The sequence below is a fragment of the Alligator mississippiensis genome, chromosome 3 (genome assembly GCF_030867095.1).
Source record: "Alligator mississippiensis isolate rAllMis1 chromosome 3, rAllMis1, whole genome shotgun sequence".
NCBI lineage: Eukaryota > Metazoa > Chordata > Crocodylia > Alligatoridae > Alligator > Alligator mississippiensis.
The window spans coordinates 148262931-148276681 of record NC_081826.1 but is presented as its reverse complement, the minus strand read 5'-3'; the positions used below and the strand labels follow the sequence as shown (position 1 = coordinate 148276681).

Sequence of the window (13751 nt, the reverse complement as noted above, 5' to 3'; positions counted from 1 at the left end):
TTGGACAGAGTACACTTCACTCCCTCGTCCAAGTCACTGATGAAGACATTAAAGAGTATCGGTCCAAGGACCGAGCCCTGCGGGACCCCACTGCCCACACCCTTCCAGGTTGAGACCGACCCATCCACCACGACTCTTTGGGTGCGACCCTCTAGCCAATTTGCCACCCACCGGACTGTGTAGTCATCCAAGTCACAGCCTCTAAGCTTGTTCACCTGTATGGGGTGGGATACCGTATCCTTCCTGAAGTCTAAGTATACGACATCCACCCCTCCTCCTGTGTCCAGGCGTTTCGTAACCTGGTCATAGAAAGAGACTAGATTGGTCAGGCACGATCTGCCCGCCACAAACCCGTGCTGGTTTCCCCTCAGCATAATTTGCCCTGCCGGGCTCTCACAAATGTGAACCTTGATAATTTTTTCAAAGACTTTACCAAGGATGGAGGTGAGACTGACCGACCTATAGTTGCCCGGGTCCTCCTTCCTCCCCTTCTTGAAAATGGGGACCACATTGGCCCTTTTCCAGTCCTCCGGGACTTGGCCCATGCGCCATGAGCGTTCGAATATTCCCGCCAGTGGCTCTGCAATGATGTCGGCCAATGCCTTCAGCACCCTTGGATGGAGCCCATCCGGGCCTGCCGATTTAAAGGCATCCAGTTCATCCAAATGACTCTGCACCACCTCAGGATTTACGTATGGAAGTCTGGCGCCTTGCTGCTGCCTCTCTACAACCCCAGTGAGAGACTTGTCGTGCCCCTCACTTAGGAACACTGAGGCAAAGAACTCGTTGAGGAGTTCAGCCTTGTCCCCCCTGTCTGTCACCAATTGTTTCTGCCCATTTAGCAGGGGTCCTATTCCTCCCTGGGCCTTCCTTTTACTCCCAATATATCTAAAAAACAATTTCTTGTTGTCTTTTACTTGGGTTGCCATCCTCAGCTCCATGGTAGCTTTGGCCCGCCTAACTGCCCCCCTACAAGCACGAGCAGAGGAGGTATATTCATCTTTAGTGATCTCACCTTGTTTCCACTTTTTATGTGCTCCCCTTTTGGCCCTTAGGCTGCCCTGGATTTCTCTGGTCAGCCATGGAAGCCTCCTGGCCCCTTTCCCTTTTTTGCCTCGCTCGGGGATCATCTTGCTTTGTGCCCGAAGGATCGTTTCCTTAAGGCACAGCCACCCTTCTTGGGCTCCCATCTCTTCAAAACTCCTACTCTGCAGTGCTTCTTTGACTAATCGCTTGAGTGCATTGAGATCAGCTTTCCTAAAGTCTAGCACTTTCACCCTACTAGTTACCTTACCCACTCGCCATCTTATGTTGAATTCTATTATTAGGTGATCACTGTCTCCCAAATGGCTACCGATCTGAAGGTCCACTACCATGTCATCCCCCGTTGCCAATACTAGATCCAGTATGGCATTCCCCCTAGTGGGACCGTGTACCTCCTGTGTCAGGTGGAGGTCCTGTACACAGGTTAGAAACCTGTGTGAGTGGTGGGACTTTGCTGTCTGTGACTCCCAGCAGATGTCCGGGTAGTTTAGGTCCCCCATGACTACCGCCTCTTTAGCTTTTATGGTCTCCGAGAGCTGCCTCAGGAGCCCCGCATCTATTTCTTCCCCTTGGTGTGGGGGTCTGTAGCAGACCCCTACCACCAAATCCCTTTCTCCTTGCCCCCCATGTAGCCTAACCCACAATCCTTCTACTTCCTCAACCTTGGATTCTGTCTTGATGAGGGTTGATGTATATTGCTCACTGACATAAAGTGCAACCCCCCCCACCTTTCTTCCCCGACCTGTCCTTTCTATACAATCTATAGCCCTCAATATGTACCGCCCAGTCATGGGATGAATCCCACCAGGTCTCTGTTAGCCCCACTAAGTCACAGGTGTTTAGTGCAAGCAGGAGCGCTAATTCATCCTGCTTGTTCCCCATGCTCCTAGCATTAGTATATAGGCACTTGAGCCCTGCGACTGGTGCCTTTGCTGCCCCTGGGAGTATTAGAGCTTGACACAGAGTGGTTGGAATGGGTATGTGTCCAGAGACGAAGCCTGGTAGATGTCACAAAATGGCTGCAGAATTGGGCAACATCCAGCCATTCCAGTTTGGAGTTTAAACTTGTCTTTTCTGCATGGTAGACCATGTCCCCGAGGCTGTTGCAGGAGATGCTTTGCTCACTATTTGAGTGAGCTGGGTGCTCTGAAAGACTGTGACCCCACTGTCCTGGTTGGCATGGATGGCATTGGCAATGATGTTCAGTGCTTCACTGCTCTTGATGTACAGCCACTGCTCTTGCTACAGCCATTTGCCATCACTCTCCTCCATCTTACCTGGACTGTTTTGTGAAGGGCCATGAACAAGTCTGACCTAGTACACGAACTGGGGTAAAAAGCAATGGATTGCATCACATCTTGCTGTGCTGGAATGTCATGCGCACTGATTTGGCCTCTGGTCTGTGCCTCTAGCATAGTAGAGACAGGTCTAGCATCAGGGCCCACCATACTCACCTCCATTGTGGTTGATGCTGTTCGACTCTACCAGTGCCACACTGATGAGCCGTCGGGAGGCAAAGCGCTCATCCTCACTGTCCAGGTCATTCTCCCAGATGGCAGCTTCCCCCTCATCGTTGAAGCTCTCATTGCCTCCTTGGTTGGCAAGATAGTCATTGGCGTCATCTTTGCGGCAAAACACCGCCACCCCATAGATGCTGTTGTGCCCAATTTGGTTGTTGGTGATGTGAGGGAGGCTGGATGCCATTATCCACACACCACAGCCTTTGTTGCCTGCAGAATGAAAGCAACCCCTTGGTCATGACCTGCACTGCAGCACCACTCACACACCCCAGTCAAGACTGGGGCCCCATTGCACTGGGCACAGCATAGACCTACTGTCCCTGTCCTGAAGAACTTACCATGTACACTTGTACTACAGAGCCAAGGAGGATTCTGGGGAAGCTGATGCCAACTGGACTGGAACTGAGAAGTGCTGGCTTCCATGCCGGGACCTCCTGCCACTATGTGGGATGACTGTGGGCAGCCATGGGCTATCCCTAGATCCGAATTAAGGCCCTCTTCTTCTGCTACCACTTCTTTGCCACATGTGTTCAGGCCCTGGGGCTTCCCTGCAACATGTGCATCTTTGAGGCCAGATTTTTAGAAGAGAGTTTGGTGCCTGCTCCTACTAATTTCAGTGCTCTCACTGTCTAGCCTGACAGGGTCATCTAGGGCTTTCAGCTGCTCTCCTAATACCAACAGCGATAACTCCCTTTTGCCTTAGTGCAGATGTATTGTCACGAGTGTTCTGTAATCCACATCCTAATGATCTCTGGGCATTGCTCTGGCTGGGGTCTGCCCTAGGAAAGTACAGCTACACAGCTGCTCCCACCTAGGGTCATCCATGCCATCTCCTGCCTTGCACCAATTCTGTTCCTTCCACACAGTTATGTGCATGCAAATATGTCTCCCACTGGCCTTTATGCAAGGGCTTCCTTACATGTTCTGAAGACACAGGTGATTTATTCCTGGCCCCACCCTGCACAATCACCCCCTGCTGAGACATTGCTCCCCTCCATTCCCCTCGTTATCCACTGTCAAGCTAACGGGGGGGGGGGGGGGAAGACCCTTTGTAAATCAAGTAATACGAAACCAATGGCAGTAGAAAGACACAATAAAATATACTGCTGTAATAACTTTGCAGGGATGCAACCAAGGTGGGACAGGATGCACCTCAGTGGTGCTTCTCTCACTTGGTGATTTGCTGCTACCTTTGAACAGACTCACATTCTGAAAGGAATGCTTCCAAAGGCAACCAACCAGCACAGATATTTAAGACCCCGGCTCCAGCACACAATCCCTGCCTTCTCCTCACTACAGTGGGCTGTGACGTGGAACATGCACCTCGGCAGATTGTGAGGAAAGCGTAGGCACTGCCTCACCATGGTTGCTTTTACAAGGGATGATCCAGTGGCCCTGGAGGGGTACTGCCAAGACTCAGGGCAATGCCATGTGGTGCAAAGGGCCCCTGCTGATGTTCTAGATGCCTCATGGCCAGAGGCAGGAGCCACAACAGTTCAGTAAAAGGAGGATTTGGGACCAACTCTGGATGTTGAGACCCACAACAAAAAGGGTACCTCCTCTTGCAGACCTGACCACCAACGCAGTCTGACATTTCTTTGCAGAGTCTAATTTTAGAGGGAGTAAGATAACCAAATCAGAACCTGAATTTCTAACCTAAGTATTTGGGAGCTGGAGGCAGTGAATTTGGAATCTTCTTCACACATGACCTTAGCCTTGTAGTTAATGCATTGCGTTGGGGCTGTGGAGATCTGGGTTTTGTTTCCAGCTCTCTGGGTAAGCCACTAGATCATGATGTGTCTCAATTCCCCACTGGAGAACTGGCCCAGAAAGGGTCTGAGAGAGCTGGGGGCAGATAATGACAGTGAGGATGGCCCCACAGGTTCCCCAAGTTTGCCCCAAGCCAGGGCCCAGGTCCAGGCTGGCTACAGCTGCAGAGAAAGATGAAACTATGTTGCTGCCAAGGTCTCTGCATCTTCCTCACAGTCTGCTGTATGGGCCCTCAGCACAATACGCAACCCTGGAAAAACGGGGAGCGTGTGGGAAGCTGATGAGCTGAGAGGCGGATGGGTTCTGAAATTGGCAGTGGGCCAAAGTGCACAAGGAACAAAGCTGAATGATGGCTGCTGCTCCCACATTGCAGAGGTCAGACCCAAAGTGTCTCTTGTTAAGAGATACTTAGCATATGTGCAGGTGAAGCACCTTTGGTGTTGCTTAACTTTCGCCAGCACCTGTGAGACCTGGGTCTCATGCAATGCCAGTGTTGGGTGTGAGCTGGCCCAGCACCCCCATGCCTACCTAGTGAGAGCACTGGGCAGCCAAAGGCCAGAGGGCCCCCTCAGTTCAGGCTTCTCCTGGATTCCCAGTGCCAGAACAGCTTCAAGACTTAGGGCACAGCCCTGGGCAGGACAGAGTGGCCTCCACCCCTTGGATTCCCCAGGAGTTGAGAGCTTTCACACTGTAGCAGGCTCAGGATTTAGGGCTCTTGCAGGATCCTATCAGGCACAGTGCTTGGTGGCTAAAACAGTCACATGTTAAAATGCATTAGGAAGAAAGCTGACAGGCTGGAGTCCAAATTCTGCTTGCACATAAACCAGGGGATTAGCCCAGGTCTAAGCCAGTCCTTTATCCCTACAGCTTTTCTGCACTGTCATATAAACTCTGATCTGAGACAGCTATCAGGTCAAGCCCAGCATGATGTTCTCTCTCTCTCTCTCACACTCACACACACACACACACACAACAAACAAACAAGCACAAACATATTGTACAGAAGGCTAATTCCACTGAGAGACCTAATGAAAGCAACCCCACACTACACGCACATCCGACTACTACCTTTGCTTCATCTTATGTGCCAAAACCCAGACGAGTGCCCCCTTTCCCTCCTGCAGAGCAGGCACTTCCCTCCCTTTCACTGCCCTCTCCCTAGGGACTTGGAATCTTTCCTCCTCTTAGATGCATCTTTCACTCTGCTGTATCCTTGCTTGCCTTTTCCTTAAGGACTGATCCAAAGCCATGGAAATCAACAGTGGGGCTCCCACAGATGTGAATATGGGACATGTACATTCTGCATCTTTCCTTGCAAGGTACAGAAGGGTCTTCAGCAAAGTGGCCCATGAGCCATTTTCATTTTTATCTGCTGGAGTAAGGTTTCAGAGCGCATCTATTCCATGTAGGAGGGAGGTCCCTGCACTGCCCCAAGCACAGCACTCAGACACGGAGCAGTGAGGCCATCCTGGCAGTGTCCCCCATAACTGCCTTTTAAACTTCAGTATCTGGGTTACTTCAGGGGGCACCACCAGACAAGCCTCTCTTCTAGGTTTGGTGCATGCAAGCAGGAGCAGGTGGGCAGGGATGTTCCTCTCCCCAGACATGCTGGGGCATGATGGCTGCATACCCTCAGTCACTGCTGTGATGTTTCTGTGTAAACAAGCCTCACAAGCCAGCTCTTATGACACTCTCTCCCTTTTCTTTCAGACAGGGTTGGGGATGCTGTACTCAGCTGAGCTTCCCTTCCTCTCCTATGAATTTGTATGTCATGTTACAGATCTCTAAAGACACTTGTTGCAAGACATCCCCTGGCCTGGACTGAATGAGGCCACTGCTGGCCATCTGTCCTACCGCTCTCAGCTCTATGCAGTCAGGGTCTTTCCCCAAACATTCCCAGAGCTTGACAGTTGAGTGTCACAGCATCAGTGTAAGCGAAGATACAGCCATTGGGGGCTGTTTTGAATCTTCTGCAGTGCACTCCTATCTCTATCACATGGACACACAATCATATAGATTGGAGTGGATTCTCTACCAACTTCATGTCTGACTTCAGGGTCCCAAGGCTGCACAAAGGGAGAGAAGACTGGTTACAATCTCCTGAATGCAGTGAAGAAGAGTCCAGGAATACAAATTCTAGAGCTGACTCCTATATCTCCTCCATTGGAGACCCCCAACCTTGTATGGGGGCTGGGTCAGAGATAGACAGCAGTAGACGGAGTAGCTACCTCCAGCTGGGCCACAATCTCCATAGCCAGTTGGCACCAGTTAGAGTAGCCTCCCAGCTGCTTTTCCCTGTACTGAGGCAGAGAAGCAAGGAACTAGAATTAATTACTAACCAGCCTCCACTGGCTTTGCTTAGCACAGAAGCCAACGGTGGATGGCTGACTAAGCCAAAAGCAGCAGGGGACAGGGAAGCTCAGGGAAGGAAGGGGAGAAGATTCCATCACATTCCCCACATTTTTAGCTTCTTACCATAAATGGTGTTTCCCTCGATAAGCCCCTTCCCACGCTCTCCCACCACCACTCCATCTGAGTAACCGCAGCAGATCAGGTTGTTCCTCAGCACGGGGTCGCCACCACGCCGGATGTCTGCCCCGCCCCACTGATTCTCCCGAATGACGTTTTCTGACATAGAACAGAGGGAACATTACCAGAGAAGATCACTAAAAAGACAGTGGCTGCATTCTATTCACAAGCACAGCCCATACACCAGGGGGTTTAGTTGCTAAAAAAGCAGGCATTTTACAGTCACATTTAGTGCTGGAGAACTCTAGGCTTTTCCTGAAAAGCAGTGCAAAATGCTTGTTTGGAACAGGAGCACAAGGAAAACCAGACCACCCTTGGGAACATGTGTAAATGGTACAGGCAAACATCACTCTGCACTGACCCAAGTCAGTGGCAAAGCTGGGAGAGTGATGCAGAACAAATCTGGTGAAGTCCTGGCTCCCCTAAAGTCAGTGGCATAATTCTGACTGACTTAAGGGAGGCCTGGACATCCAACACCACTGGTTCTAGGCTAGCAATTTCTTCTCTTCTTTTATCCTATACAAATGGCCTGAATTTGCTGCAGGTGAAGGCAGTGACATTTTTACTGGGGTTGCAAGACTGGATACTAAAGGAGGAATTCTATAACCTTTGTGCACCTATATGGCACTTACCCAGTCATACAAGTAGTACTTTTGGCATCTAGGCACAGTTTGCAGTTCTATATCACTACAGCATGGACTTATGTGTAAGTTTGTATTCATAAACTGAAGATGTACAGGAAAGCAGGAACTAGCCAGGTACATACACAGCTACATATACACTTACTTGAGTATAAGTGCTGGAAAAAAATGAGAAGAGCTTGACAGCTGAGTAGCTACAGCACTCACCCATGAACCCAAAACTCCAGGTTATAGGCACTCCTTGCCCAGAGGAGGCCTAAACCTACAACTCCTTGACTTTGAAGGTCAAGCATTCTCAAGGCTTTTCTCCAGTGCTACTTTTGAAGCTAAGCCACTGCACCTGTTATTTAGCACTGCAGTAGGGGAGCTTTTTTTTCCTAGTAGGAGCAAGGGTGCAGAACTTGCTCCCTCCCTAAGTAGCAGCCATCTCACTGAACCACACACCCTCCAGCTTGTTCTTTTCCTCCTGGCCCTGTCTTGGTTGCCTTTAAGTCCAACATTAAAAGGAAGGATGGCGACAGACTGAATAGTGCTTGACTTATGGCTTGGTGATTAGCATGCAAAGGTAAAAAAGATGCATATTCAAGCCCCCTGGTGGATAACAGGGGCCTAAAACCAGGTTTTCCACTTCCTGGGAAGTGCCTGAACTATTCAACTATTTAAGCTGGGTCACAAACAGGATGCCTCCCTCTTTCTATTTTTGTCTGGCAACAATTTTGTGACTTGGGTGTGTGCTCTGACTGTACATACATAGCTGTGTACCTGCCCGGCCAATGTGTAGCTTACTGCACATGACAATATACACATATATACTTACCTCTCCACACTGCAAGAGTAACAGAGTTGCAAACCATGCATAAATATAAAAAAAGGTCATTTACACAGCTGGTAACAGAATTTCTCTCATGAATACTATTCTATTCACTCATACTATTCTTTACCGCATCACATAAGGGTGCCGGCCTAGCATGACATAGACATGGCACAGAAAAAGAAAACACAAGAAAAGCAAAAGTAGGACAGATTATTATTCTTCAGAAAGGCTTATGACAAAAAAAGAATGAACTTAATTGTTATATGTGCCACACTACAATCATCTTTTGAGGCTGTGTGTATATTAATAATTCACCTTCTTGATGGCAATTACTCTTTTTTGGAAAAATATGTATTTGTTTAAATGAATGTCAGAGAGCCTGTATTTACTGTTTTGGTGGAAAATAGGGTGACAATGATAGTCTAGTCCTATGTAACGACAGAAAAAATTCAATCAGTATAACTAAGCACAGCTCCAGGCTTCTGCCTGTAATTCCAAATGGAGGGCAACGATGTATTCAACAGCTTAATTGCACTTAATTTTATCACCAGTTCTACATAATTAATGTCCTTCCTTCACTCATATATGTGACTTCTGGGGAAACAACTCTGTGATGCCAATGAAGGAGAATAACATTAAGTAAACTGGCCCCCACTACTAACCAAAAATTATGGGAGTAAAATACAGTTCACATTATACACTGATTCCCTACAACAGTGTATGAGACAAGAGGAGAAGGACAATTTCGGCTATGGTATAGAATGTACCAGCTCGCAGCCTGCTTTACTGAGAGCCAGTTATAAGGTGGACTCCTGTGAAATTATATCAACTAAGAACTGCACCCACTGAGATTATGGCAGAAACACCTTGGCAACAGAGATGCACTGAAATAACACTTAAAAGCCCAAAGTTCATTAAGAAGTATTGTCTATTACGTACAACAAAGGTGTTTTCATACCTATTATTTGGCCTCTTCCATTCTCATTCACTGCTATTCCAGCCGCCAGACCCTGGAAAATATGGTTTCCACTGAGAGAGAAAGGAAAACAAAGTCACCAAAAAACTTTGTCATATATTGTGCATTAAGCATACAGGCTTGCTCTAAGATTTTATAGGTTAAATGTACAGGTGAAGTTGCCATTATATAGTTCATAAGTTACCAGAGAGCTCTTTTGTTCATAGGGCTGGCTTCCTGACTAGCCATAGGCCCCAGTTCATTTTCTTTTTTCTTTCATGTGAATTTCTCATGCTACGTAGCAACAATAATAAGGCAACATGCAATAAGAGAAAAAACGAATTCAGAAGTAGATACATGCAGAGCTGAAAAAGACAATGGCACTATAGACTTTTGGCTAATTTTCAAGTGGTCAAAAGTATGAATTATAATATCAGACAGGGGAAATTGCTAGAACACAGATCAATGGGAACAATCATATAATTTTACACATCTATTGTTGGAATGAACCTCCCACTGCAAATCGTATTCGTGCACTCCGTATACAATAAGATAAGCCAAAAATTATGAAATGACATGTTTGAAAAGCATTCTCAACTCAAATGTTTTCAACAATACAACCCTGATCACCTGAGCAATAAACAGTAAATGCGATGATGCACCTCAGAAACAATCCATTAGCATATTGCAGAAAGGATTGCCTCCTCACCTCCCTCCACCCCACATCAATGGAAGGCAAAGTACAGATTAAAGAACTGTCCAGATTTAAAGTTGCTTAAGTTAGTTCAGGCTGGCAAAAATTCTAGCCAGACACATCAAAACACAATGCATGTGTCCCACAAAGAACTGTTTTGAAAGCATCAAGGGACAGGATGTTACAGTAGCATAACTAGTGGTAGACATCAGCTCAGTCAGGTAAAACTTTCTGGCAATTAGCACCCCTGTGCCTCCATGCTGTTTAGCAGTCCCCCACTCCCCTCTGGTGTTTGGCACAACGTCCACCCCTGCTTTCCAGCATCTTTGTCCAGGGCACCAAAATTGCTAGTTATGCCTCTGAGATGTCACACCCTTTATTTCTTATTTGCTCTGTAACCAGGAGCCAATTTTTACTCACTTTTACACTTATGTGGGGACAACTGAGGGTAGATTCTGGCTCAAAAGTTGCACTTTTCTTAGTTTCTTTCTGTTTCCTAGGTTATTACTAGGTCTGGGGAATGCAAAATGGTACGGCTATTAACAGTTTATTGGGAAGTCCAAGTGTGAGGGTGCTGTTACAGGTTACCTTTAAACCATTCTAAATCTGTGGAATGTTATGCTGTCATAAAGTAAGAACAGTTTTGGAGCAGTCACAAGTTAAGGCAGGGGTGGGCAAAACAGCCTGCAGGCTGGATCTGGCTCACCAAGGGATTTTGTCCGGCCTGTGGTGGGTCCCTCAGACATGCCTGGCCCAGGCATGGGGGGCAGCACAGGCCATGGCCCATGCAGCCACGGACCCCAGGTACAAGGTGGGCAGGGGCACTGCAGTGGCCTGACTCACTTCCTGGCAGTGGCATCTCCTTCTGGCTGCAGCAGCCACCACACCAGACCCAACCCCACTGCACAGGCACCCCTGCCCAGACAGAGCAGTGGGTGGGGCCTCCATGAAGACCAATCCAAGACTCGCATGGGCAGGGCATGCTTGGCGAGGCTCCTGCTAGGATCAGGATCATGGGGCAATGACCACGCAGGACTGAGGCCCAGGGCAGAACCATGAGCTACCATTTGCACATCCCTGCTTTGGCTCTGGCCCTGGCCCTGGCCCTGGCCCTGGCCCTGGCCATAGCTCTGCCCACCTGTCCTGCTTCCAGACACTGCGCCCCGCCAACCTGCAACCCCATCCAATCCGCCTAGCTGCACACCCTGCCTGCCCGTGCTGTTCCTGACCAGTCTCTGTGGAAACCCTGGCATTGCTGGGTGGTGATGGCATGGTGCAGGGGCCCTGCAATCTGCTCCCCACACACCCCTGCCTGCAGAACTGGTGCCCACCGCAGAGGCATGTGGGGAGAAGATCACAGCTTTGCCCTGGGCCCCAGCCCTGCACTGTCACCACCCAGAAATCCCAACCTTACCCTGGTCCTGTCCCACCCATCCCAGTCTTAGATACCACTACCCACCCAGGCAAACACACAACAGAGCCATTTGGGGAGTTTTGGTGAGCTGTTGTGGGCAGCATGCTGACCCAGCATGGTGGGGTAGGGTGGGGACAGGGTGCTGGCCCAGCCCATGACAGCTCACCAAAACTCCTTTAGTGGCCCTCCAACCCAAACAGTTGCCTACCCCTGGGTTAAGACTTAATGCCATCTCAGACCTGCACAACTGTGACTTGGCACTAGACGGCCTGGTGAGCCGGGATGTGGACAGGAGCCAAAACCTACCCCTTCTCTGGGGTAGGTTGGCCTGTAGTTTGGAGGTGGAGAAACCACTATAGGGGCTGTGGCTTCCCTCACTGTGCAGCAAGCAGGAGCCAGCTGGAGCTATGAGTGGAAGGGGAAAAAATCTTGAAAAAAAACTATATGAAGTGAACAGGCAAGAAGGAAGAAGTAGAAAGAAAGGAGTGAAATAAAGAATTAAAATAAAAAGGACCAAATTTTTGCATGTGTTTCACTGAATTGGGATTGGGTCAGGGGAGAGTTAGCTTATTTATCACATCAGGGTAGAGCTGAGACCCAGCAGGCTCACTGCCTGGGTTGTGTAAGAGAGGTGCTGGCAGTGCCATTTCAAATGAATAGCAGTTCAGTTCAATTGAATACCATGGGGAAGGGGAAGCTGAGTCATAGCACAGTGGCCAGTAGCACTGGGGAGAGGCAGGATAGGTGAGGATGGAGATGGTTGCCTAGGGCTGAATGTCAATTGCCTATGCTCATTAGCAGTTAATTAGATTTTTAACCACTCTCCTTGTATCAGCAGCCAACCAGCAGAATGCAGAGGGAATTCAAATCCCTTCCTTGGCAAGCAGCAAACCGATGAGCTGTACCTGGGTGCTCAGAGCGGTCAAGGTGTGCTGGGATCGCGCACCCTGGGGAGCAGGAGTGGGTGTTGGCTTGAGGCCAGCACCACCCCCTGGAAGAGTAGAGTTCAGGATTGAAAGTTTGCCCAAGGAGTAAAGGAGTAGGAAGGGCTGGGGATGGTGCATCTTGGGATGCTGGAGAAATGAAAATAGAGCATTTTATCTCCCCAGAGTAGACTAACGATACCCTGGAACGACCTGGGTAAAATAGATTGAAGAACCCTTGCTTGACCCGGCATCACTTTACAACATTTAGAGGGTACTTAGCATTGGTTAACAACCTTTAATGGGAGAATGCTCCTGTTGTAAGTGCCTTTACGACAATTTAAAGCTAACCTGTGACATCACTCTGAGTCTGATCCTACCTCTATTAACACAAGGATTACTTATAGGTACCAAAACTTACAGTATTATACTGAGTGTCTGACATCTCTTATGCAACACCAACTGTTGTTTTAGATCCCATATGCTAAATTTAATCACAATCAGTGATTATCAAAACCTGGGATAGCATTGACAGCTACAGCCAATCTGTTTGTAGTAAACCACTTCCACTTGTGGCCTGGTCTCAACCAACAAGTAACATGGAAAAGCCAAGATATTTAGGTTCTTTTACACCATGGGTGTCAAACATATGGCCCTCAGGCTGGAGGTTGCCTGTGCAGCCCCACAATCCAGACCTTGTTGCACTACACCAGCCCTATGCTCAGTGCCTGTGACATGTGCCACCCATGGTGCTTGCTGGGGCCGTGTGCCAGGCTGCACTGCATGCAGCACCTGCTCAGGCCAGTGTCTCAGACCAGCCCAGGCAGGTGCCATGTGTTCTGGATTAGGCATGTGGGTGGGTGGGGGTCCATTGGCCTGATCCCACCTGCGGACCAGCCCTGCACCAGTCATCCAGCCCACAGGGCCAGATGAGATTGACACCCCTGTTTTACACCATAGGGAAGCCATGGTACAAAAAGAGCACTTCAGGTTGTGACTGAAAAAACAAAGCCATTTGGTTTACACTCTCACAGTGAGCTTTCATTTACATGTTTTGAGAAAATTACAGTAATATTGCAGCATCATGGATCAGCCTCTCTAATGCACACCTGAAACACAATAAGAGTGCTTAAAAAGTACTGCAATTCTGGGAAATAGCTATTATTCTGAGAAAGCTGCTGCCACCTAACAAAGGAAGAGCGCTACATTCCTCCCACAGACACACTGAGAACTGCTCCACTCAGTTAACTTTCCAAGAATGCAATATCTGTTCTGACCTAATTCACTGAATTGGTGAAAACATTTTGTATGATGCCAGCTTAATCTAGCCACCCAGTCACTTTGAAATGCTTTAGAGAAACTAAGCTTTCTCTGTGTTTTATTCCAAAGTGCAACAGTACCATGTAAAAATCACTGCTGCTTTTTACTGATGACCTCTATTTGTAAT

At 48.5% G+C, this 13751-nt stretch overlaps 1 protein-coding gene across 3 annotated transcripts in view; it reads right to left on the bottom strand.

Annotated features, from left to right (window-relative positions):
• FBXO10 (F-box protein 10) overlaps positions 1–13751 on the bottom strand; it is a 74022-nt gene that overhangs the window by 9991 nt on the left and 50280 nt on the right. For 2 of the 3 annotated variants that reach the window (XM_019490740.2, XM_006272076.4), the window contains exons 6-8: positions 9277–9347; positions 6810–6962; positions 2499–2774 (exon numbers count right to left, since the gene is read on the bottom strand). In XM_019490740.2, the coding sequence (XP_019346285.1) occupies positions 2499–2774; positions 6810–6962; positions 9277–9347 (500 nt within the window). Of the gene's footprint in view, positions 1–2498; positions 2775–2902; positions 3113–6809; positions 6963–9276; positions 9348–13751 lie in introns of all 3 variants that reach the window. The other variant, XM_059724510.1, reaches the window with a different exon arrangement.